This window comes from Myodes glareolus, chromosome 13 (assembly GCF_982192425.1).
Source record: "Myodes glareolus chromosome 13, mMyoGla1.1, whole genome shotgun sequence".
Lineage (NCBI taxonomy): Eukaryota > Metazoa > Chordata > Mammalia > Rodentia > Cricetidae > Myodes > Myodes glareolus.
Window position 1 is genome coordinate 6,188,373 of NC_142038.1, and position 26,837 is coordinate 6,215,209.

Genomic DNA, 26,837 nt, shown 5'->3' on the forward strand with positions numbered 1-26,837 from the left:
CCTTTGTCAGGGCAAGAAAGCACCTATCACAGACAGTGTCCTGAGAGGAGCAACAGAGATAATGCTCCTTTCTGAGGAGAAGGGGCTAGCAGGCATGATTCTCAACTACAGTCTCCTAACAACTGGGGCAGAATGTTGAGGTCAGGTAAGATGAGGGGGGTGAGGTGTCCACATCCTCACTCTGGTCAGTTCCAAAAAGCTGCCTGAAGGTGACTGAGCGTCAGGGAACTCGTCTGTTCTGAGCCTAAGCTAGAGTGACTTAAAAACCACACTGCAGACACCATCATCACCGCCTGGAATGTAGACACCAAGAGACTTTGGAAAACGAGGGAGAAAGGGAACGTGAGTGGGTGGGACCATGCTTCCTAGCGGTAATGGCATACAGACTCACAACACTGAGCTGCCCTGGAGAAAGCGGATGTTCATCCTTGACATCCGGCAACCGCGGCTCTTCTCAGGGGTTCCAATCATGGCTCCTCAGTGGGGGCTTTGGAACCAGGACCATGAAGAGACCCTTTAATCATGCCACTGTCCTGTAAGCCATGTCTAATCTTTCTCCGCTGCGTTGCTTTCCATCAAGGTATTTTTTATCAAAGCAGAAGAAATGAAACCAGAATGATGTAGTTCTGAAAATTTTAATTCTTTCTTTTCCAAAAGAAAACCAAGAACCTGACTTTTTAAGATTTTTGAGACTGGGGCATCCACCTTGAAGGAATGACATTTTCTTTATGTAGCCAAACACTTCTGAATAGTTCACTGGGCAATTTCAGTGATTTGGCTCCACCCACAGGACAACAGGGAAGAAACCTGCAGGAGTGCAAAGTCTGCCCCCCCCCCCAGCTGCTCGGCTCAAACACAGGGCAGAAAGCGAGCGGGGGGGGGGGGGGGGGGCTCCAGCTTCCCACAGTGCCCTTCTCCAGTTCAGGGTATCGGAGACAGGAAGGGTTTGAAAACCATGGGTTCCCAAGCAGGAGAGTCTAGCCACTCCTCCCACCTTAGTGTAACTAGGCTGGGGACACGTCTGAGCCTCTAAGTATGCTCCGTGACAACAGAACACACAGAGGCCCCTAAGTGGATGACTGGGTACGTTTGTGTACTGAGTCCTTGACACATATGTGGGCTTGGCTTGTCAGATATACTGAACGGCTGGAGTACCAGGGGGCAGTGGCTAAGAGACACAGATAAAAACACAGTCAGCAACTGACTGCCTTTACTGAGAAAGCAAAACAGGCCATCCCATGCACCTGGCCATGTTCTTCCTGAGACACAAACAGTTTCTAAGTACTGTATGCTGGGTTTGGTAATATATTAGAAAAGCCCTTCATGAGAGCGTTCTAAGATGAGGAGACAGAGGAATGCCTGGACTGGACAGGCAGGTGCTCATCCTGGGGACAAGGACAATGTGGCTGACTCTGTAAGGCCAGGTGAGACATGTCCACGGTACCTTACATGAGGAGAAAGGATGGTATGGTGTTCATATACATAGGACACCACCAGCACAGTCGTCTGTGACCACAGCAGGGACAAAGGCCAGAACAAAGACAACACAGAGATGCAAGCCTGGAACCTGGCAGGGTAAAACTAAAAAGGTCAAAGTAGAAATAACGAGAAAACAGGGTAAGTGCATGCCTGTGAACGACTTTGACTCCAAGAAGAATGCAGGACACCTGCTCTGAGGTTAGACCAAATGAAAGGCATGGGGTCTTGAAATCCCAAACAGCAAGATCTCAAACACTGAAATTCAAGTATCAGAATCTCTAAGCTATAAAAACTTCTAATTCCTTAAGATTCTGAAATAATCAAAATTCTAAACCTTCTAATTCCGGGTTAAAACTACAAATTTCCAAGATCCCATGAGATGGCTCAGTGCTAGGAAAAGGGGCTTTGCAGCCAAGCATACGGGGAGTTCAAAGCATACTGGGACCCACACGGTGGAAGGAAAGAACTTACTTCATGACGCTGCCCTCTGACCTCCACGTATGAGCTTCCTAGCATGTACACAGGTGCACGTGAGCACGTATGTGTGTACGCATGCACACACACACACACACACCCTTAAAAATTCTAAAACCAAACAAAATTGCCCAAAAAGACATTTACTTACACCCTAAAAGGAGGACTTATTTGTGAGTTATATAAAAACATGAACACTTCATAGACTTTACACGCCACTTCAAGTCATAAGAATATATGTAAATTCATAAGCATAAACTTCGAGGTACACTAAGACAGAAGCTATGAGCGGACAGACCATGTTAATCAAGAAACTGCCACACTGCTCACCACCGCATCAGCAGCTGCCAACAGCATGTCTGGAGAGACAGTGGCTCTAGCAAAACAGACCACACACAGCCGTGTCTTCCCTCAGCAGCATCAGCCAAGACCCTTCGCGCATGCCCAACGTGTTCAGTGAGCTGTGCAATCACGTAGTTTCGCCAACTCTGCAAAACTGCACAGAACACATATGAATTCCATAAAGGTCTTCATATGATTTATGTATCCAGTAATGGAAATGATGTGGAGATGAAACACACGCAGCGTGGTGAATTACTTAAAAATAATATTGGCAATTAAAATTGTGAGGGGAAAACAAACACAAAAGAAAAAAAGCTGAGAAGAAAACCCAATCTATAAATCAGCGAGTGGATTCTGGGTGATCCCACCACAGAGTCATGCAAAGCTGGCCAATTCTTGAGTCCATAAGGGGTTTTCTCACTTCAAGATCACGGCTCAGCTCAGAAGGCAGACTCGCGGATACACCACTCAGCCCTGCTTCTGGAGTCACTGTGGTCTGAAGAAGGCTGGCACACACGCTGCCCTCCAGCCTGGCCGCTATACTGTTTAGGGCTGAGGCTGTACAGCTCCTGCCTTTGCTTCTGAAAGCCTCTGAGGGCCCTGTGCTCTGAGTCTCAATGGTGCACGTCTGCTAAGAGAGCTATAACAGAGTAAACAGGCAGGCACGCAGAGGTCAGCTCCCTGGACCCACTCCGTGGGTTTCTTTTTAGTTTTCAAGATAGGGCCTTCTCTCGATAGCCCTGCAACTTAGCTCTACAGACCAGACTGGCCTTTTGGTTTTATTTTGTGTGTGTGTGGAGTGGGGGGGGGGGGGGGGGGCGGCGAATTCCTTCTGGGTTCTGCTCTCCAAACCCTGTGCTCACACCTAGACACTGGCTGCAGCCAGATTTCCAGAGCAGGTGCTGCCCATCTGGAGACCGGCCCTACTGGACCCGCTAGTTACAGGAGTTTCTATTTCTGAACTACTGATAAGAACAGACCTTTAAACCGCCATCTCCCAGCAGGAAGTACATGTCCCGCCTCATGTGGCCAGCTGCCGGAACAGCTGGTCCCACTCCAGAACTTGGTTCCTGCACCTCAGAGAGCTTTGTACCGGGAAGGTGGTGGTTTGAGAATCGGAGCATCAAGGAGAGCCACACTTAAGAGGGAACTCGGGACTTTAAACGACATTGGGGACTGTGGTGGTTTGAATGAGCGTGCCCGGTAGAAACGCGGCTTCCAGAAGGCACTAGAACAATCTGTTAAATACGCAGGCATTTTTCTTCAAGGGAAGACCACGACACCCATTTTCCTGGAAGGCTGGAGTGGATGCTGTCTAACAAGATGCTCATCTTCTGCTATTCTGTGGAGCCAGCCTTCACCTAACCCCTCAAACCCTGAGCATTTAGGTCCCATCCTGAGCCGAGCCTCAGCAAATAGAGCCCATCCTTAGGGAAGAGGCCCATGCACTCTGCAACCTCCATCAGCAGACTCTATCCTTGTGTTTACCACACAGCCTTCCTCCCTAGGCCCTGCCCTGGAACACTGCTCATTGGTCAGGGAAACTAACTGGAAAGGTCGCTCGGCTACTCTACTAGGGAGTTTCTAGGTAGCTCTGCCTAGAGCTTGTTTTTGTTTGTTTGTTTTCTCGAGAGCTGCTGTCACATAGAAAATCTTTTCCCAAAGTTTTACTGTGCTTCAGTGTGTGAGAGAAACAAACCACGAAGTCAGACTCGGCTAAAATGGTGCCGGCTCGAGTTTCATTCTTCACCTCGTGTGTCTGTTTCCCTGGCAGCCATGACGCTTGCAGGGCTTCTGACAGCCCCCCAGGCTCATGTTTGAATACTCAGTCCCTAGCTGGTAGAACTGTTTGGGAAGGATCAGGAGGTGCTGTCCCATTGGAAGAGATACATCCACGTGTCACTGAGGGCTCAAAAGCTCTCACCGTTCCCAGCGTGCTCCCTCTGTTTCCTGCTTGTGGCTCAAGCTCTGAGCTCTCAGCTGTTCCTGCTGCCATGCCTGGGGCTTGCTGCCTCCAGGGGCTACTTCCTCACCTAGGTGCTCAGAGTTCCCTGTCATCCGGGTTTTAGTCCTGTGCCCCTTCTAGGACGTCCTGCTGACTGAAAGGGAAGGGTCTACAATCTAACCCCATGCGGTATTTGCTGGCAGGAATGGATGCTGTGAGGCTGCGGCAGCAGCAGCGAGTCCTGTACCTAGGAGCTACTGTGTGGAACATTAAGAGGCCAGGATTATTTTTAGCACTGTGGATTTCTAACAAGCCTCATAACAAACATTCCTAGCTGTAGAAAAGCAATCTGAGTGCAAAACTCCTGAATCTCTGACTGTTTCTCCCAAAGGCTTTGTGTTTGTCTTTACCTTGTCTTTAATAGTGGTATAGTGATACAAACTGGAGGGCGGAGCCAAGGGAAGATGGGGGGACCACTAAACAGTGTACGGAGGAGCCCCCGGAACTAAGTCACTCAGACAGCACTGTTTGGGACAACGGGTACCAGACCTGGCAAGAAGCCTAGGGAGAGTCACCCTGGAAAAGAGAGCAACGTCCTGATACCTGAAGAGAGGACACCATCGAGCCCTGGTGGTGTGGGACCCAACATGGTAGGGTCTTGGACAGAACATACAAGATGACCAACAAGCAGGAGTCTCAGCTTGAAATAAAACTGATATTAAACCAAGCCAGTACATCAAGTGGGGGGGGGGTGACCCCACAGCAGCCCGGAGAGTGGAAGCTACAACCTCCCTGAACCCCATGCTCTTCCATGCAGACTGTGTTAGGGTTACCATGGCTAGGATGAAACATCTTGACCAAAAGCAACTTGGGCAGGAGAGGGTTATTTCACTCACGATTCCATATACAGTTCATGGCAGAAAGCCCTTGGGGAGGAACTCAAGTGGGGGCAGGAACCTGGAGGCAGGAGCTGATGCAGAGGCTGTGGAGGGGTGCTACTTACTGGCTTGCTCCCCATGGCTTGCTCAGCCTGCTTTCTTGTATTACCCAGCACCACCAGCCGGATAGCCCCACCCACCATAGGCTGGGCCCTCCCCATCAATAACTAATTAGGAAAATGCCCTACAGGCTTGCCTATGGCCCAGTCTTGTGGAGGCGTTTTCCCAATTGAGATTCCCTTGTCTCAGATGACTGTCACTACAAACTAAAAGCCCGCTTCTTGATCTCTGCCCAGCCCTGGGTCTGAACAAGGCAGCTATCTCCCCACTGGGGGTGCACACAGTAAGAACTATAGCACGCACACGCACACGCGCGCGCGCACACACACACACACACACACACACACACACACACACATATCCCACATTTCTAGCTAGGTTTGAACATACTCTGACCTAATATGATCTTTAACACAAATGGTCTGTGAAAGTTGACAGAAAGGTAGGAACTCTCATAGAAACTTCTAGAAGCTCTGACCTGTAGTGCAGAGAAAAACCGGCTCCCGAGGAAATGCAGGGTTTCTAAACAGACAAATTTGCCAGATCACATACAAAAATGTTTAAAGTCTGAGATATTTTTTTCAAAGGCTTTCTCATGATTCAGGGCAGAATCAGCAACAGTTTGAAGGTTAATCAAAGGTCCCTGGCCTCAGTGAGGGTTTCTTATACTAAATAGCGATTTGTTATCCACAGAATTCATCCCACGCCAGCAACCCAGAATTTCCTGAGTCCTCTGAACTCAGCACGAAAACCTCACACAGCTCTGTTTTAAATTGGAGGTACACTAGAGTGACAGAATTTGTCTTTTTGTCCTGCTACCCCACGTCTTCCTGGGTCTCCAGCCCTAATGGCCAACTATGTCTGAGGACATGAAGCTGAGAAGAAACTAGAGTAAGTTTAAAAGTCCTGCTACCCCACGTCTTCCTGGGTCTCCAGCCCTAATGGCCAACTATGTCTGAGGACATGAAGCTGAGAAGAAACTAGAGTAAGTTTAAAAGCCATTTCCTGGTTAGATAGAGATATCCTCACTTACAAACGCAAGCTAGGCTGGCTCTGGGCATGTGTTATTCCTCAAACGAAGGAAGCTCCCCCAGAGAGAACTCCCCCAGTAACTGTTGGGAAGAAGGGAGAAGTATTAATAAGAGTGAACAGAAAAGCCCAGGGAAAACTCAGTGTGCAACCCTGGCGTCACACTGCCCACCACACTGCACAGGAAGGGGTGGGCATGGGGTCTCCAGCTCCAAAAACTACACTATCAATAAACAGCTCACCTGTGCACTTACACAGAATGTCTCAGGGGAAAAGGGAAGGGGTGGCTAAGACTCCAAAGGAGAGGTGTGGCTGTACCATCTCACCAACACGGCCACGACCTAGCATGAATGTGGCAGAAGGGTTTCCTGTAGCAATGTATACTTATCCAAACACAAAATCAATCCAAAGTCTGTATACTGTATGAAAAAAAAAAACTATAATGATCCTTCTTTTAAAAATAAAGGATCAGAATTATGTATTAGCAGAACCTTGGGGCTTACTGGTCCAGCACGTGTCTTACTGGCAGACAAAGGCCGTTTCATAACACAAGCCTTCTGTGTTCTGGAAATAGAGGCAGACAGTGCTTGACTCAACAGCTGCCCTGACGGTGTCGTAGCCAGCGCAGCATGTGGGCAAGGCCACTAGGTGGCGCTTGTGCCCAATTTATGATTCATTTTCTAGCCCTAGGCTCCGTGTGTGGTCTGCTGTTTTAGAACACCACAGGACAGGCTACTTCTAAGCAGGTATTCATTAGCAGAAAATGCACCAAGCACTTGCACTATAAGGTTGTCAGACACGATGACTTCTTTGGAAACCTATCTGCAAATTCTGCAATGCACTATGTGGACTTTCATCCAAAGGTCTTAAACATCTTAGTTTTGGTTTCAGTATTCCTAAATATTATCAATCATGAAACACAGAAGACTTTAGTAATGGCCTTGAACTATCTGACAAAAATAATCTAAGCAAAATAACATATCTACAGGCAAAAGACTTAGATTACAGACTGTACATTCAACTTCAAAGGTGTCTGGTATTTTTAAAGGCATCCAATTTGATGAGGTAGCAGCCTGCTTTAAATACCCTAATGATTCAGCAACTGATTAAAGATGTCTCCCCCAGCAGGTGTTACTACCTTGACTTCAACACAATTCCTTAGGAAGTTAGTACACAGGCAATCCAGAGTCCGCCCTGACTGGCCAGGGACCAAAATTTTCCAGGGCCTGTAGATTCAGCTACGAAGGTCCAAATCCCAATACTACGTAACAGGGGAGACACCTCGCCCATGCCACCCAGCCTCACCAGAGAAAGCTCTCAGCCCTAGGAAACCTGTACTCCCCCCCCCCCCCCCCGCCCAGTGCTAAGCTGGACAAACCAGTAGCAGCCAGTGGGGACAGAATGAGGAAGTCCCCAGGGAATGAGAGGCACCACAGAGGGATAAGAAAGTCTGCAGGGAATGGAAGCTGGTTGGGGTGGAGTTGCCGCAAGTCTTTCCACGGAGGGAGGGAGCATCATGGCCGAACCACCCAGGGAGAGCAAGTCAGTACCACCCTGTGAGTGCAGGGGCAAGGGTGAGGTCAGCCTCTCCTGGCAGGAGACTCTTAGGACCTCCTTTTAGTAAAGTGGGGCAAGACAAACAAGCCCCTAGGTGAGGGTAGGGGAGACCATCCAAAGATCCAAAGATGTTGCTCCAGGAGCACAGGAGTGGGCACAGGGAGGGATCAAAGCATTCAGGGTATGATGAGTTCTCCCAGTCCATTCACGCACAACTTGCTCTGTGTGAGACCGACTTTATTCTCTGGGTACTGACTGTGTATGCTCCTTAACAGTAGAGGCCCTGAGTTGTTCAGGGAATCATGGTTCTGAGCACTTGCTACCTAAATCACACACACACACACACCTCTGCCCTGATTAAAACTCTTGCACAAAGCAAAATAAGTCAACACTCCAACCTGCCCCATGCAGCTCTGCTTCTCCCCATGCACCCTGCCCTATGCACCTTTGGTCTGGTTGAGTTTCTGAGAAATAAACCAGCCCTTGGCTAGGGTAGATTACAGGGTTGTAAGCAGTGTGGCCAGGCCTAAGTAGCCAGACAGGCTGGAGCTTGTGTGACTAGGAGCCTTCCGTGCACAGGGAAGCAGGACACTGCACACACAGGAGCAGCTGTCAGCAGACACAGCCGATCTCCAAGCGCAAAGTTCAATTCTCATCCAAATATTCACTCTCTGGAGCTCCATGTCACTGCTTAGAGAAACTGTCGTGCGTCATGCTTTAAACTCAGATCACAGCCCTAGACTGTTTCTGTTTCCAGCAAAGGGCTCCAGAGACAGACCACACGGCAGTCAATTGCAGAGTTCTGCACTCAAGTGTGACTCCCTTCCTGACTGTCTTCTCCTGCTTTAACAGCGACAACTGGCTCCCCTTCCTTACCCATCACTACTCCAACTGGTAGGCCACTTTTGATTGTCTAAAGTTTGCAAGTCAAAACCTCAGATTCGAGCTTCCCAGAAGGCCTCAGAACAGCACAGGACAGCAGCGATCACTGGAGACCTCTCCACCCTTTAATCCTGTTCCCTGCACGTTAGTCACTGTGGTGGTTTCCCAGCGATCAGTGGCCAATCAGAAGGCCCGATCTAAGTTTCCAGGTGAAGTGTTTCATTCATTCCTGTCAGGTATCAGCCCACTCACCCACAGCCCTTCCAAGGAGGCAGAGAAAGGCAGCCTGCTCCAGAAGTCACCCACACTATTCAGCAGGACTTCGTGGAGACGAAGAGACAAGGATTTCTAAAGAATGCGGAGCTCACATGGTGCTGGCCTTATCACCAGTGTGAGAAGATCCCAGAGGCCACGGAGCCCGAGGAATCAAGATGATGACCACAGCACAGCTGGTTGAGTGCCTACCCTATCCTTGTGCCCAAAACAGTCACTCAAAAGTTAATCAATCCAGGATCTACCTAGCCTCCAGGACACAGCGGAGCCATGAAAACACCATCAGAATTAAAAATTAAGAGGCACAGGGCACCAACGACTCATCGCATTCACCATGGGGGACTGGCTCCAGCGTCCACGTCACAGACAACAGAGTCCACGGATACTTAAGTCCCTTAGGTCAAACAGCTAGGGACCGGCATGGAACCCACGCAGTCCTTGTGTGCACCGCGGTCTCTCCAGCAGGCTGGTTGCTGTGGATGAGATGGACAGGTTGTGAGTCCCCAACATGTGCTACCTGCTCAAGGAAGGATGCCGAGAAGCCTAATATACCCCATGTGATGTTCTGCCACCTTCCCAAACGTCTGTAATCCACACTTGGTTTGAATCCATGGGAGAGTCCAGGAAGACGAAGAACAAACTGGTGTGTGTGTCTATGTGTGTGTGGTGTACTTGCATGCAAATACACACGTGTGGTATCATCCATCCACCCACCCACCCATCCATCCATCCATCCGAGCAGAACACCACCAACAGAAAAGGCTTCAGCACACCGCGGTCCAAGGGATCCTCAGTGAGGCTATCCGCTCCACTCCCTCTGTTCAGATACGCTTGTCATGGAAACTAGCTGTCTCTGATGACCCATTTTTCATTATCAAACACATGATATGGAGTTTCATTACCAAAACTAATTTAAATGAATTTTCAACGTTAATAAAATGCTACATGTTAACCTTACCATCAAAACAATATGGTTAAATGCATACAGTTCTTCAGTGCGTGAGATCAGCCATACAGGCAGTGTTACGTCTCAGCAAGCAGAGCTCTGTTCCTCCACAGCCCGGCCTGCCCTGTGCTGCCAGGTAGTCTCATGCAGATGGGAAGAAACTGGGTGCTCTCACACCCTGTACCTGCCCAGAAAAAAAGGGTGCTGCCAGGGCTCAGAGTTTCGAGCACATTCTGTTGTGCAATATTATTTTAAGATGTGCTACATTCTTTTATGCTGTGGAATATTTGTTTAATCATGCAGAGATGTGCTGCATTCTTTTACGTTGCATTTGTTTAACTCTGGGAAGCTGTGATAACTTGTCTGTCTAAAGTTCCTGATTGGCCTAATAAAGAGTTAAACAGCCAATAGCTGGGCAGAGAAAAGACAGGCAGGACTGGCAGGCAGAGAGAATAAATAGGAGCAGAAATCTGGGAAAGGAGCAAGAAAGGTAGACAGAGATAAAAGCCCAGAGGCAGGAGGTAGATGGGATTTTTAACTTAAGAAAAGCTGGCTGAAAACAAGTAAGCGAAGGCCTGGCTTTCACAAGAAAGAGCAAGACCCCGTGTGGCTTATTTGGGCCCCCAAAGAGCCAAAAGCGTAAAGAGTGAAAACAACCAACAACATTCCTCCATTTCAAATGTGCAGAACAGAGCATGGGTCAAGAAGTCAGTCTGCCTGTGATGAAGGCTGGCGACCTGTATGCTTCTGACCGACCTCAAACACCTGGCTCAGCGGTGGAGCCTAGCCCCTTTACCAGAGTGCTTCTCCCAAGGCCAACACCTGTCTCACCCTCGGCACGATTCCTTCGGTGGACAATTCTGGTCCCATTGCCAATCTGCTCGACTACCAACCAGCCACCATGCTACTGCGACCATTTCCCAACTGAAGATTGAATTTGTTCGCTGAACCATCAGGAGAGCTCCTAACAACAGATCCTACGCCAGCCTCACAAGTACTCTAGACAGAAGCTGGGGATCTAGTGCAGTGAGCCACATCCTAGACCTCACCAACGGGAAGAATGACTCCTGGAAAGGGGAAACTTCACCTCGGAACACAAGGCCCTGTGCAGAGGAAATAGGCCCTGTTTTAAGGAAATAGTCAAAGCCTCCTCCCTGGAAGCCGCACTTCAGTCCTTGCTGGATGGAGGCACTTCCCAGTTTCAAAGCATTCATTCTGCATCTTCCAGGCAGAATCGGCGATGGTACAGAGCCCACCAAGACTGGGACAGGATCGGGGCAGACACTCCAGGCCAGCACGTCCCTGTTTCCCACTGACCACAGAGGTGACCGTCAGACGCACTTATTACTGTATGGGGATGTTTGTGCTTATGAGCAAATAGTTAACCCTGCCGCTCAAAGCCCGGAGTTAGAAAATCATGGCTGTGATTCTCTTGTGGATCTTAAGAAAGAAAAGGGAAAAGTTTCTCGCCTCATCTGAAGACCTAAGTGAGGACGCCCAGGGATCTGGTCTTTCCAGTACCCAAGCAAAGACTTGGTAAAATAAGTAAATCAATAATAATCAATCAAAACACACGCTACCCTCCCTCTTGCTGCCTTCTTCTTGGTGGATTCCAGATAAAGAGCGGTCCCTGCTTCCCCATGGCTCCCTCCTAAACATTAAAGGGGCAGCAAGGCCTTAATCTCATTTATGGTTATACCTGTTGGTAATAAGCAAGCAAAGGAGGAAGAAAATTTAATTCAGAAGTACTTAGCCCTCCTCAGGTGTGGCAAACACAACCTGCAAGCTTTCCATAAACAGGAGAACACGGGCCAGGAGGACGGAGCACGGAGAGGTGAAGAGTCAGCACCCTGCAGCGCCGCCTGCTGCCATGGAGGGCTGCTGTAAGGCTCTGAAATGGAACTTGGCAGGTGGTGGCAATGCACTGCTTTGAACTGGGAGGGCCTGGCTGCAGCGGCCACCAAGGGTTCCCTTCTCTGGCTCCACATCAAAGATCAGGCTCCCCATCCAGGAGAGGGAGAGCCAGGAGAGTGCAGAAGCATCCTGGAATGGCATGCTCTGAGCTCCGCCCACTCTTTCAACATTTTATGAACCCCCAAAGATGTAGAAGCCAGAGCCCTCGGAGTTACACCAGGAATCTCCAGAATTTACGATGTAGACGACCCACCTGCCTTTCCCTAACCAAAGGGCCTAGCTTGTCTCTACCGAGTTCTGTAGGACATGCCTCTAAGACAGTTAACTGGGAACAAACCAAGATGGTTTTCTTTTACCTTAGCATGTGGATTAAGGAAATCCTCCACAAAAACCTGTCTGAATTCACACCCAAGATGTCTTGGCCGCTGAAAGCTGAGAAATAATAACACTAGAAAGGACTTTTTTCCTCTTCCATTTGTGACGCCAAGATTAAGATTACAGAAAACAGTGGCAGGCAGGAGTCTCGCTACCCCAAATCCACGCAACACACACCCTCTGTCAGGGTGGCTGCCATTTACTCTGCTTCCACACACACCCTCAGGAAGCCTAAGTTAATGGGTGTGTGTGTGTCACCTCAAACCCCGATAGGAAGCGAAATCTAAATATTCAAAGGGTCAGAGTGCCCACCCACTACAAAACGTGAAAAGTCACAATTTTACTAGTTACCAACCTGGTGAGTTTTCTCAGTCTGTGTCAGGCACAGCTGGGAATTTTCACAGTAAAGAACAAGCAGGTTTTGGAAAGTCATTACATTAATCAAAGGATGTTTTTAGTTTCCTCTTTCTTCTTTATTTTCCCCCCACGCCCGCCCAGGATAAGCTCTTTCACTTCCAGGCATGTAGCGTCCTGGTCACACACTGGAACAGGCTGGCCTGAGACCTGTGATAAGAAGGACTGTATTTGCTAGACCAACCAGCCCCAAATCCAAAAACAAAACAGGAAAACCCTTTAGCAATAACTTCATTTTAAGTGTAATTATGATCTGTTTTCCCTTTAAGCACATGCAACACAGTGCTAACCCCAGAGATCAAGAAACAATGGCTTTAACTTACGGGATGATTTTGGTACCCACAGCAAGGTGAACAGATGATGCCAGAACCAGCCTGCTCTGGGTGAAAATACCAACTTCCACTGCTATGCTGTACTATGGTATTTCCTGTGCTATCCATTAGAGAACAAGAGGCCATGAGAGGGAGCTAGGGAGGCCACAGGAGGACTGGACGGAGGGAAAGGAGGAACAAATGTCATAAAAAGGGCTCATCTATAAAATGCTCGAAAAATAAATAAGGCTAAATAAATGTGGCGAGCTACAGAGGAAGACACTGAGCACTGAAATAAGACCTCCACATGAACATGCATACAACACGTGCAAGCACATCCACACACATGTGCACACACATATGAACAGGTTTAAGACATGGGAATACAGAACAGGCCTAGTCTGGTATCGCTTGTCAAAAAAATCAGCAGTAGTTTTCTAAAAAGTAGCATCCTCTTTTTTTTTAATCCCTTACCTGTATTTTCTGCAAACATTAAAACGGATATGGGGTAATAGAAAGATAAAGTGCACTGACTTCTGACCATCAGCAAAGACACAGGGAAGCACCATTAGCCCTGTTTCGCTTTGTTTCTCGTACTCCACCTTCACCCACTGCCTACAAGAGTGGTGTCAGGCCCAACATCAGTAAAACTCCAGACAGAAAGAGAACACCCACCAGGGGAACTCACGGCCAAAGACCCACTTCACACTGTGTGAATGCGCACCGCTATGAACTCGTCCGACACAGAAAAGAGGGGCTGAAATACTTCACTACAAATGGGAGACACGTCTGGGAAATCCTAACTACAAGAGACGATCAAAGAAATGTGGGCAGAGCTAGTAATTCCTTCCTCAGGCCAGACAGGGAAGGAGATACTTCCTTGGGTCTTCAGGCCTCCCTGAGCAGGAGGTCTCACCCAGGCCTCATCCACTGGACACGCACTACTCAAAAGCAAATCTGCATTCTTACCAGAAAAACTGAACACTGTGCGGATGTCATGGAGGCCCAAATGCAGACCTGACTCTCGCGGGATTAGCGCATTATGAATACCACATAATGCGACAGCAGTTGAAAACACTACCTCCAAAAAAAAAGGATTCAGATAAACAAACTGCGAGTTTTAGTGATTCCCAAAAGAAGACAAGTAGAAGACCACGGTTTCTGGGACAATCTGACGCTGGTGGAAGTATGGGGAGCAGCCGCTGGACTCACTGCCTGAAGCCAACCCATTTCCTTCTGGGAGAACCCTGCTCTAACACCCAAACACCACATGGGATATACTCATGCTTCTTCAGAGGAGTTATGTTTATCTACACTTCAAATTTAATCAACCATGCTGTATTTTCACTTAACAAATCTGGCAACCTCAACTCCTGAAGACAAACACACTGTCTGGATAAACGACTTCAACAAGGCCGTGCGTGCATCAACACCCAGGCCGGAAGCATGCAGAGGCTGATGTGAGCACACAAACACTATAGAAAGAAGAAATCTGTCTCACTAGAGCTCAGAGAAAAGAGATTTGCTATCTGGGCTTTAGAGCAAATCAATTCTAGGATAGCTGCGCAAGGCGACCAGGCTAGAGGGCAGGGATGGAGAGAAGAGATGTGCAAGGTCAGGAGCCCGCTTCCTGCCTGCCCTTCCTCCTCCCCTCCCTCCCCAGCCTGTGGGGGACTTAAGTGAGCACTGACAACCGCCATTATGTCCTAGCTCCCATACTCATGACTGTGTAACCCTGAGAAGATCTGTCTAACCCTCTCAGCCTCTGACACACTCAGTGTTAGCAAACAATATCCACAACACACCTATCAACGGGAGCGTCACGTAGGATGCAGTCACAGTTCAGAGGAGGGAAGAGGAGACCAACAGGAATAGGAAAGGTTGGGAACACTAGGTAACCATGTGGGGAAACTGAGGAACTCCTCACAGAACGCATATGAAGTCCAGTGAGGCTTAATACTGCAGAATGAAGAAAATGTAACAATCCAAGTTTGACTTACTCGATGAAAGTATTTTCACAGCAGGACAAAGATGACTTTCTCAGTCATATACGAAAATTCAAAAACACTATAGGGATATGGGACAGCTCTGACCTTTTAGAACTCCCACAATAAAAGACTTCATAAATAAAATTTTAAACAACAAAAAAACTAGAAGGACGTATTTGAAACATACTAAATAAAATATTTAAATCTCTAAGAAAGAGTCACTGCAAGTTAAAAGGTGAAAGACTAAGGCCAGGATATAGCTTAGTAGAGTCCTCCATGTGTGAGGTCCCAGGCTCAATTCCTAGCACTATACACACCAGAAAAGTGTACTGGCTCCAAGTCCATGACTGAGGAAACCCTTTAAGGAATATAAAGGGTTAGTAAGCATAAAAGCATGCACACAAAAAGCATGGTGATGTATATGGTAGAGGTAATGGTTAGTGTAGCTATCATGAAGGTGTACGTGGTGATGTATATGGTGGAGGTGATGGTTAGTGTAGCTGTCATGAAGGTGTACATGGTGATGTATATGGTGGAGGTGATGGTTAGTGTAGCTGTCATGAAGGTGTATGTGGTGATGTATATGGTGGAGGTGACCATTAGTGTTGACTGTCAAGTTGACAGGATGCACATCGCCTTGTGGACAAGCTTCCATGCATACCTGGAGGGAGTACGCAGACTGGTGGACACTGGGCATGCCTATGAGGGATTATCTCGATCAGGTTGATAGCGATGAAAAGACCTACCCAGAGCATGGGCAGCACCATTCCCTAGGCAGCACCATTTGAAAACCTGCTAGGGAGTAGGCTGAGCACCAGCGTTCCCTGCTCTTTCCCCCGACTGCGGATTTAAAGTCACCAGCTTCTTCAAGCGTTTGCTGCCTTGACCAGGCAGCCATAATGGGCTGTACCTTACACTATGAACCAAAGTGAGCACTTCCTTCCTCAACTACTTTTGCCAGGGTGTCACCAACATGACACAGGTGGCTGGATGGTACATAGGAGAATTATTAAGTTCAAGGGTCAGTGTCTGTCCCGACACAAAAGGTGCAAACACCAGGAAGCAGCAACTTTACTAAAAGGCATCAACCACAGCAGACTCCTGAGTGTTCCCATGAGCTGCATCTGGGGCATGATGACCACAGCCCAACACCTACGAGAAGGCAAAAAACCTGAGCATGAGTCAGCAAGTGAAAAAAAAAAAAAACAGTATCTTGCAATACTGCGTGCATCGTGCACACGCAGATGTAGTTTGCATGTGTATAGTCTGCATGTTTGCATGCATGTGTGTACGTGGAATCCCTAGGCTGACGTCTGGTGTCCTCTCGTCTCTCTTCACTTAATCTTCTGATGCAGCCTCTCTGTGGACCCCAGAGCTCACTGATTTGGCTATTCAAATCAAGCTGTGTGCCAGTTTATCCCAGGGGTCCTGGCTCTGCCTCTCTTTTGTTGCTGTTTGAGACAGTCTCAGTAACAGGGTCCTGGTCTCAAACTCACAAAGATCTATCAGCCTCTGCCTCCCCAGTACTGGGATTAAAGGTGTGCACCACCAGGCTCAGTGTGTCTCTGCCTCTTGAGCCTAGAGTGACAGGTGGCCACCGAGCCATCTGGCTGTTACTGGAACTCTTAGCCATGATGCCAGCCCTCATGTTACACCTCTGAGCAAGGGAGGCAGAGGTCATCCTACCCACATGGAAAATTCCCTAAGGCACGCTGAGATGTTGAAAACAGGAGCTCCAGAGCAAGACAGACTGGTCTCCTGAAGTAGCAAACCCTACACACAGAGTCCACACAAATACATCCTTACACAAATGCCTTCCAAAGACCTGAGAGTGGGAGGTGGGGTCAAAATAAAACATTTCTGTGAAGTAGGTGAAAAAAAGTCAGCAGAGGGTGACAGTCTCCTGCCTGAGAACATGGGCGTGATTCAGACTGTTCAGAAATAGCCCTCATACGTGAACTTGTAAAACTAAAAAATGACTGAGCAGAATCCTAAAACCAGCTGTAGTACCAGAAATGGGCCCAGTCCTGAATATCATCCCAGCTTTCTCAACACACCCAAGGCATCCTGGGTAAGATAGACGACCTCACCAGGTGAGCGGGGACCATTCTCTCCCTTGTCCTTCCTTTTCATCTCTAGGGCGGTCAGGGTCAGGCATGCCTGGTGAGGGGTGCAGAGTCCTCCGTGAAGAGGGTGGACCTGGAGACCCTAATCTTGTCGAAGAAGACCCTCTGCCACCACAGAACATCAAGACACCACCCTGAGAAGACCAGTTAGGCAGGACCAGGCGGAGAAGACACAGGGGACAAGGATGAGTACAGTGACAGCGGATGCAGGGATGGCAGGACGTGACGCGGTGAGGATGCTGCGGCTGGACCACGACTATGGTCACTGTGAGGCAAAGGCCAGAGGCCACAGGAAGGACCAGCCTCTGGCCTCTCTAGAGACATCTGCTGAGCTTCTGGCTCAAACCTCCCCAAAGGCCAAGAGCATCACCCCAACACTATGTGGCCTTCACATCCAAACAAAACTATTTCCACAAACTGGGACCTCGCCCAGGACAACAGGGCGCCGGAAGCCTGAACTGCTCAGGCCAAGTCATCACGCCATTTACCCCTGGAGCGCAGACCGTCACACCCACAGAGGGAACCTCAATCAGCGGCAGAGTGACTGTTGCCATAGAAACCACTGGTGCTCTGGCTCCTTTTCTCCTCAGTCCAGCCAGTACTTTCAGACTACTTTCCTCGCGCCTGAATGGAAAACTTCCTACCCTGCCCACTCGTCAACTTTCTGGTTCTCAGCAATCCAGGCCCATGTCGCTAGCGTTCAGCTTCACCTAGGAGCCTTCTCCTGCGATTCTACACCATTTTGGAAAAGGGAATGCCCATTGATATTTCTTAAAGTGAGAAATTCCCACCATGTCCCCACCAAGTTCAACGCCATGATTGATGATCTGTAAAACCATGTTCTCCTGACTCTTGCAGTTATCAGTTCTCAGAGGCTAACAGTCCCAGTATTCCTCTCTTTTAAACACTTGTTTACTTCATAGGTGTCCACATACACTCTTGTCACGGCACACGCGTGAAAGTTAGAGGACAGCCTGTGGGAGTCAGTCCTCTCCTTCTACCATGTGAGTTACAGGAACCTGACTCAGGCTATCGGGTTTGGTGGCAAGGGCCTTAGCCTACTAAGTCATCTCACTGGCCCTAAATCCCTTTGTAAGTCAGAGTCAGACTGGACACCTAGCCATCACTTCAATATCAAAGATATTCTCTAGCTGCCCAGTCCTTGACAAACTATTCCTCTGGACTTCACACTGAACTCAAGCACTGAGCATGGAAAACTAGATTTTACTCTGATGGACTCTCATCTGGTCTCTGGTGTCAGATTCCTGCGTATATACAGCTTTCCATAGGAGGCAAGCTCGCAGACGACAGCCCTGAATTGCCATTCACACACCACATTTCAATAACGAATTAGGCTATTAAGTGAAACCACATTAGATTTGGAATACAGCTTATTCATAACTGCTGAAAGTAATCATTCTGCAGTTAAAGCAAGCGCATGAGTAACACCCAGACTTGGCACGTCTTTACATGAGCATATTTGGCAGCTCACAGCCAGTCCAAATGTCTTACTAATCTGCGAAAATACTTCTTTCAAATCAATGGCTTCCCCCTGTAAATAACACAGGATAAAACGGTATATTAATGCATTAACCTCACACACAGAATCGAGCAGAGGCCAGAAAAAAAAAAAAGTACTACTGCCTAGCCCTATAATTAGCCCCTTTTTCAATCTTGATAAAACACGGGGACTCACTGTAACAGCTCTGGCTGGCCTGGGACTCACTCTGTAGACCAGGCTGGCTTCACATTCACAGACACCCACCTGTGCCTGCTTCCCAATGCTGGGACTAAAGGTATATGCCACCACTGGCTTGTCAATATTTTTAATATGCAAAAACATACGCCAATGGTATAAACAAAGGGTACCTCCTACAAGCTTTTGTGGAAAGCCAGCCTCGGATTAGATCCGGCACATGGGAAATTAGTTAGAAATGCCCACACACCCACCTCTAAACTTACCGATAAAGACCTTGGACCATACATGAGCAGTGAGAGTCAATGTTCCAGCATTCAAAATCCAAACCTAATAAATAATTCATAATTCCCACATGAACACACACCACAATCGAACCGCACACCACCAACTCCTGCCAGAGCTGAGGAATAGCAGAGCCGCACCCATGAGGAGAGCCACACCCTGGAGGAAGGAGGCCACCTGGGGGAAGCCTTGCCCCCATGCACAGGCTCCAGCTGGCTCAGGAGAGCCTACCCTCGGTTCTGATGGAAATGTAGGGGCTTCTCTGAACAACACATGACACCAAGGGACAAAGTGTACATGCAGGCTTTACAACATCTCTGCAGCCTGTGGCCCCATCCAAGAAATGGATCCACCTGACAGGAACAGGCTTTAGGCTCCAGCCAAAGGTTCTAAACCAATCACTGTGAGCACTATCAGTAGGCATTCTCCTGACACGACCAGGAACAACCAGCAGATTTTCCTTAAAGAGCCCTGCAGGTGGGGAGACAGTTCAGTGGATGATGCACCAGCCACACAAGCCTGAAGGCCTGACTTCGGGTTCCCAGATCTCACAGGAAAGCCAGAGGCAGCAGCTTAAGCATGTGTAATCCCAGTCTGTATAAACTGGTAGGGGTGGGTGGCCCACAGGGGTGGGAGGAGAACACAGCTGCATTTTCAGATCAAATAGGAACTTAACAGCAGAGCTCCCAATGGCCTATTTCTAACTGCCACCTCCACACTCAGCACACATCCAACCTAGGATGATCCAATGACAATACAAGGTCAGGTGCTCCAAGCAGGTGACACACACATGTGTCCAGCACAACAGACACAGACAAGAACAAGGACGGTCACATTCGTTCTAATGTAGTGGTATGTGAACAGCAGAGCGGGACCATAGCTGCTTCACAGGAAAAGCATGCTGAATACTTGTGACGACCGCACTGGTCCATGCAGGCCCAGCTTCTCAGCTCAGGGAGTGCAGGTCAGGATGGCCTAACTCCAAATACTCCTGAAGAGAGGACCCTTGTCACGCGTGTAATCCCTTCAAGTGCTGCTAGTCACTGTGTTCTGCACGGCGTCCTTCTCACCTACTGACCTGAGGTCTATCATTATAAATGGCGGTTTTCTGAGCTCCTGGCTGTGCTTCTGCAGATAAATATTAGGGTTTTAGATAGTTAAGTATATACCCTGTACCTCTATTAAAAATGCAAACTTTTGCGATTTTCAAATACACGGTTTCTAACTGTGCTGAGTCACTTCTCAACAGCCCAGTTCAGCAGCTTTCCATGACTCTTAGGTCGATGACACACTAATACATGTGTCAGGGATGCTGGCTGTCTGGTCCAGCCATGTTCAGAAGGAACCACCATGAGCAAGACAGCCCCCTACAGGCAGATCCAGAAAGCAGCACCCACATAAACCCTTGGATGTCAAAACTGCTACTTGGGTAAAACTACAGAGCAAATGGTATTTAATGAAATTAGCAGAGATCTGGATGCTAATTTCAACACAGCCATGTTAGGCTGGCCCTCGTTAAGAGTTTCACTCTCTGTATCATTGATTTCTAAATGCTAGCTGGACATTCCGTTGATGTCTTATGGAAATATAAAATACTTTATTTAAAGACTTGCAATCCTAATAGCAAGATAGACGAGCATTTTCCAAAGTTCTGTGCATGTTTGGGGGAAAAAAAGAGAGAGCAAGAAAGGGACACCATGCAGACGCCAGGATTCAAAGTTTTCTTTTCGAAAACAGCTGGTCCAAAAGACTCAGCAGACCTTCCCAACAGGGTGAAAGGAGTCACGTGATATGACCGGTGACACCTGTCTCCTTCAGGAGCAGCCAAGACCCCATAACTCAGTTACACACCAAGCGCTCCTATGAGCAGAATCCTAGGCATTCAGGTGGGAAGACACTGTCCTTGGAAATCACAGGAAGTGACATCAGCAGGTCCACGAGACTCTGCAACACTGTCATGCTCCCACAGAGACACTGACACAAACATCTCTCTTCTTCCTTACTAATGGGTGCAACCTCATCTCTCTGCTCCCACAGCTAAAATCAAATATAACATGCTATTTATAGGACAATGGGAAAATATACATCTATATCTTGATAGACAGACAGAAAGACAGACAGATAATAGCTAATTTCTTTTTTAAGAGTCTGGTTGGAGATGTGGCTGAGTGGTAGAGTGTGTCTGCCCGGCAGGCACAAACCCTCGGGGTTCGACACCCAGTAATGCATGGCCGTGCTGTGGAGGTGACCGCCTACCATGGCCGCACTGAGCAGGTAAAGGGCGGAGGAGGAGGAGCTCAGGCTCACCCTCAGGCAATGGTAAGCGCAGGGCCAGCACCAGCCACTGTCTCATTTTACTGGTGGAAATTCTCACAGTCTTCTGTAAAGGAGGCAACGGTCTCTGATACTTGATAAACTCAAGGGGGTAAATGTTTTGAAGTATGGCTGCAGAGACGGCTCAGTGCTTAAAAGCACAGGCTATTCTTGCGAAGGACAAGAGCTCGGTCCTTAGCATCTTACAAGCTCACGACCACTCATAACTCGTTTCAGGAGCTCTAACAGCTTCTTCTGGACTCCGTGGGCAGGGTGTACATACAGACAGGCAGGCACACAGAGATGACTTTTTTAAGTATTTACTTAAACCTTTGAAAAGCCAAGCTCATCTTGCTCAGCGGCCGCCTGGCTCTGAATGGACCTCAGCACACTTCCTCAAAGAGGATGGGAGTTAGAGTCCAAAGCTTTCCTCTCTGACGGGGCGGTGAAAGCCTGTAACCTCTGCTACTCAGGAGGCTGAGGCAGGGGGATTGAAAGTTTAAGGCCAGCTTGGGTACAGAGTTAGTTCAAGACTTGCCTCCACTACTCCGTGAGATCTGGTCTCAAAAAATAGACAATGACAACGTCACTCACTGGGGAAGTGCTCACCCCACACCCAAGGCCGTGGGTTTGATCCCTAATGTTACAAAAACAAATTTTTCTCCTCATGGTGGAAAAAAAGATACAGCGTTTCCCTAATATTTTACCCAAGATGCACACACGACAAAATGGTTGGTGTTATCAGAACACTGCCAGTAAAATTCACAGGTATACAAAATAAAGGGGAGAGATTAAAGTTCAAAAAGGCCAACCCGGGGCTGCCATCAGCTTATCAGACTTTGTACCTTACGCTGCCAGAGGAATACAGAAGAGCCTCGGTAATGAGCCCTCCCCTCTCATGAACACCTGTTCCCCTACCCCTCCCTGGAGATGAGTGACCAGCTCCAGGAACGATGAGATTGACAGGCAGCATGCTGTCCTGGTTCTCTAGTCCCTGCGGATGCTCAGACTCCACACAGAATTCCCCAAACGGCTTCTGTGCCCAGGTCTGATGCCTCAGTGGATGTAAGTGCAGCAGTCGGGTATGTAGCACAGTGCATAAATCTAACAATGTGAGCCCCGAGCAGGGAAGAGGAGCATCTGTCTAAGGAGAGCATGCAGGCCCTCCTTCCTCCCTGCTGCAGACACAACAGCTCTGCCACGGGCGCCTCTGACTGTGAGTGCCCAACTTCAAGTAAAAGCAAGAGTCTCCCTGGCTGCGAGACCACAGAGCATCCCACGTGCAGCCCCAGGTTCCACGCCTCGAGCACCGCCTTCCCTTCACGGCAACTGCCCATGGCAAACAACAAAGGCAACACCAAAATCCTCAAAATTTATTTTAAAAATGGGAAAATTATGAAAATGTCAACGCAGGGATCTGGAAACAGTTTTATGGCTGCTATTTGAAAAGAAATCTGTTCCAATTAACAGTCTCTAAGCCCACAGGGTTACCTGAATCCGAGGGGATTAATTATAACTACACAGAGATTCTAAGTTAGTCTTTCACCCAGATGTCTGGCACTAAGAGAGGAGAAGAGGAAAGTGAGTGTACATGAGCATGTAGAGTGTGTGTGTGTGTGTGTGTGTGTGTGTGTGTGTGTGTGTGTGCGCGCGCGCGCGCGCACACACAAGAACAAGCTCATGACGTGTGCAGTGCATGCTAAATATGTGATATGTGGGCATGTATGACTATGCATCAACAAGTGTTATGTTTATGATCTCTACATATAATGCATGTTGTGTTTTATGATTTCGCTATGTTTGTGCATATGGTGTGTACATGTTTATGTGTGCTTATGCATGCGTGTTTACTGGGCATAAGCAAGTAATATGTGTATTTCTGTGTCTATTTGTGCTTCCTTGCATTTGTGTGATATATGTATGTGTGTGTACATGCAGGCTTTGTGTATATGCATGTGTTTTTATATGTGTGCCTGAAGTGTCTATGTGTAGTGTCTCCATGCTTGTATGATGTATGCATGTCCATATTTATGTACATTTGTATATGTCTGTTTGTGCAGAGTAAGTGTGTATTTGTGGATATATGGTATGTCCGAATGTGATGTGTACACATGGACATTATCCACGTTTATGTATATGCATGTGTGCCTGTATACGTGTGTTTGCAGTGTCTATCTGTCTTAGTCACTGTTCTGTTGTGTGAAGAGACACTGTGACCACAGCAACTCTTATAAAAGGAAGCATTTGGTTTGAGGTTTTCTTACAGCTGAAAGATCTCATCCACTACCATCATAACGGGAGCATGGTGACATTCAGGCAGGCATGGCACTGGAGCTGAGAGCTTTACATCCTGACCACAGGTCGAAGAGAGAAAGAGAGAGAGCCTGGGCCTGGCATGAGCTTCTGAAACTTCAAAGCCCACCCGCAGTGACACAATTCCTACAACAAGGCCACACCCACTCCAATAAGACCACCCCTTCCAGTCCCTTTCAAATAGTGCCACTCCCTGATGACTGACCATTCACATACATGAGCCTGTGGGGTCACACTACCTATGACATGTTTCCATGAATGTGTGTCATGTATGTATATGATATACACATGTGTAGATATATGCACATGTTTTGCACATGAACAAGTATGTGTATGTTTTGAGTGTTTATATGCAGTGTCTCTCTGTGTGCATGTGGAGCATGCACAAGCGTGTGTATATTGGTGTCATACAGTGAGAACTCTGTTCTGATAGAAGCAGAGACGACAAAGCCATTTCATAGGAGTCTGGGATTCAAGCCTTAGAGAATCCAGACACCCAGAAGAGACCATAGACTCAAGAAGCCAGTTGTGTGCATTACTGCAGCATTTGTAGGTGAGCAGCAAAAAGGAGAGAGTAGAGGACCTGACAGTGTCAGCTGCACCTTTGCAAACTCCAGGACTACTAGGTGTAGGATGCCCGAATTCATGACCACTTGGATACAGGACTCAAATAGGGTACAAGGTCACCAAAGCATAGATGCACCTGAGGATGCAAATCCCTGGAGCAAGACTGCCTGAATACAAGGGCAGCTGGAGAAGGGTTCCGTGACTACTGGAACCTGACACACCCACGTCCACCTGCTCACCTGGTGCGGGTTCAGGCACGGCCTCTTCACCACTGTCGTCCACCGCCTCCTCGGCCAGCCCAGAGCCTGGGGAGTCAGCGATGGCACAGGCTGAACCAGGGCTGCTTGGCTGGGAAGCTGAATCCCCCTCGCTGAGTGAGCCACAGCGGGCGCGCACTGCCCTGTCCCCTTCAGGATCCCTGTCCCGGCGTGCGCGGCGGTGCACACGGGAATGGAGCACCATCTGGTGGTAGGTGCGGAAGATCTTGCCGCACTCGAAGCACTCGGAGGACTTGCCCTGGCCAGTAGTTGCCGCAGCCCTGCGGTTGGGACGTGAGGCCGGCCGGGGGTCAAGGTGGCCAGAAAGCATGGGGTCCCCAGGTACACTGGCCCTCTTCCTGGGGGGGCCCTGGGTAGTAGGGGTGTCCTGTTCACGCTTGCGTTTCTCCTGGCTCACCAGTATATATTCACGCTTGTCCTTGTCAAAGGCGACATCCCCTGCCGGCGCCTCATCCCAGGTCCCATATTTGAGGTACTCGGCCGGCTCGGCCACCTTGCCCCTGGTGGCTAGTTGCCAGGCCTGATAACTGTTGACGGGGTCCAACTCAGCCACCCGCCGTCCAGCCTGCCCGCTGGGGGACACGTCACCAGCCACGAATGGTGTCAGGTTCAGGCACTGTAAGAAGAACTGCTTGGTGTCCAGGGGGCCCTCCGTGTCCCCCTCCTCAGCCGGGGCTCGTGTCCGGCTGGCTTCGACTCTGCGGTGTATGGCGTTATGGGCATTCAAGCTGTCCAGGTTTGTAAACAGGTTCCCGCACTTTGTGCAGACCTCATAGAGGGACAGGCCCGCGACAATGACCTCCTCCTGCACCACATTGTTAATGGTGGCAATGGGGTCCAGGTCACTCTTGGGCCTGTTCTTGCTCCCTGCCTTGGGTCCGTGGGCCTTCATGTGGTTCTTGAGGAACCAAGGCTCTTTGAATCTCCGGCCACAGATGTGGCAGCCGTGGTCGAAGGAGCCCCGGTGCTTCTTCATGTGCGCCTTCAGGAACCAGGTCTGGCTGAAGGCCTGGCCACACACCTCGCATGGAAACTCCCCGGGGCTCAGCTCGGGCTTGCCATTCTCCACACAGGCCTCGCTACCGCCGTTGGGCACCTGTGCGGTGATATGGTCCCTCTCGATGTGGCTCAGCAGAGACTCCTCCCGTAAGGTGACAAAGTTGCACAGCCTGCACTTGAACGGCTTGTGGGCCTGGTGCACGTGCAGCTCCATGTCTTTCTTCCGTTCAAACCGGCTCTTACAGAAGGAACACTGCACCATGGCCTCCGCATCTTCCTGGGCACCGGCCGCCCCCTCCGCCTCCTTACGGCTGCTCCTGAGCAGGATCTTGCTGTTGTCCATCGGCACAGCCCCGTTCAGCATGCGGTTGCAGGCTGAGGTGCTCTTGGTAGGACTGGCACACCCATCCAGGCCCTCAGAGACACGCATCTCACCCAGCTGAGCCTCGCCTGCCTCTGGCTCGTGCCCCTGAATCAAAGTCCCTGTACGGTGGCTGCGGATGTGAATCTTGAGGTTGCCCTTCTGGGAAGCCCTATGATCACAGTAGGGACACTTGTAGGGCTTCTCTCCCGTGTGCTTGCGCATGTGCTGTGACAGCGAGCTCTGGAACGGAAAGCTCTTGCCACAGATGCAGCAGCTGTGGCATGCAGCCTTGTCTACATCCACCTCATGGCTCCTGCTAGCCCTGGGTGGGCTGGGTCCTCTCCTCAGCTCCATCTCGGCCTCTCTGCTGCGATCCATTAGGACGATGTGGGTGTCAGAGCACAGCCTTGTGTCGTGAGGGCCTGGAGGTGGGTCTTATCTCTCCATTTTCAGAGGGGCTCCTGCTGCCCAGAGGGGAGAGAGGTACTTGCGATGAGTGGGTGCATATTCTGGGATGTAGCAGACAGCAGCAAGCACCTGTAACAGAGACAAAAGCCCCGTAAATACAGCATCCCGTGTAATCGAGCGCACAGTATTGCCTGTGGTCAGTCCTACATACTCCACCATGAAAACCAATCTGAACCTAAGAGAAAGTTTGCTCACAGAAAGCAAACAGGTGAACGCCGAGCCCTTCGCCCCGTAATTAAAACTAATAGTTCATGCTAAAGGAAGTAACTTCTACCACAATCCCACCAAAAGAGTAAATCTTTCAGAAAAACTACAGAAACACCGTTTATAGGCATGGAGAAATGCAGATTTCTGCACAAGAGGATGTAAGGCAATAAAGGGCAGAGGGTCAGAGTAAAAGATGGAGGTGGAGTCTGGCTGGATCTGGAGCCCAGGGTCCCTGCACCTCAGGGGTGAACAACTGACAGGAGCTGAAGAACACACAGCTGGTTTCACCACTGG

The 26,837-nt window shown here is 49.0% G+C and overlaps 1 protein-coding gene across 7 annotated transcripts in view; it reads right to left on the reverse strand.

Annotated features, from left to right (window-relative positions):
• Znf516 (zinc finger protein 516) overlaps positions 1 to 26,837 on the reverse strand; it is an 87,461-nt gene that overhangs the window by 15,609 nt on the left and 45,015 nt on the right. For all 7 annotated transcript variants that reach the window (XM_087895895.1, XM_087895897.1, XM_087895896.1 and 4 more), the window contains exon 2: positions 24,467 to 26,405. In XM_087895895.1, the coding sequence (XP_087752021.1) occupies positions 24,467 to 26,246 (1,780 nt within the window). In that variant the 5' untranslated portion in view covers positions 26,247 to 26,405. The remainder of the gene's footprint in view (positions 1 to 24,466; positions 26,406 to 26,837) is intronic.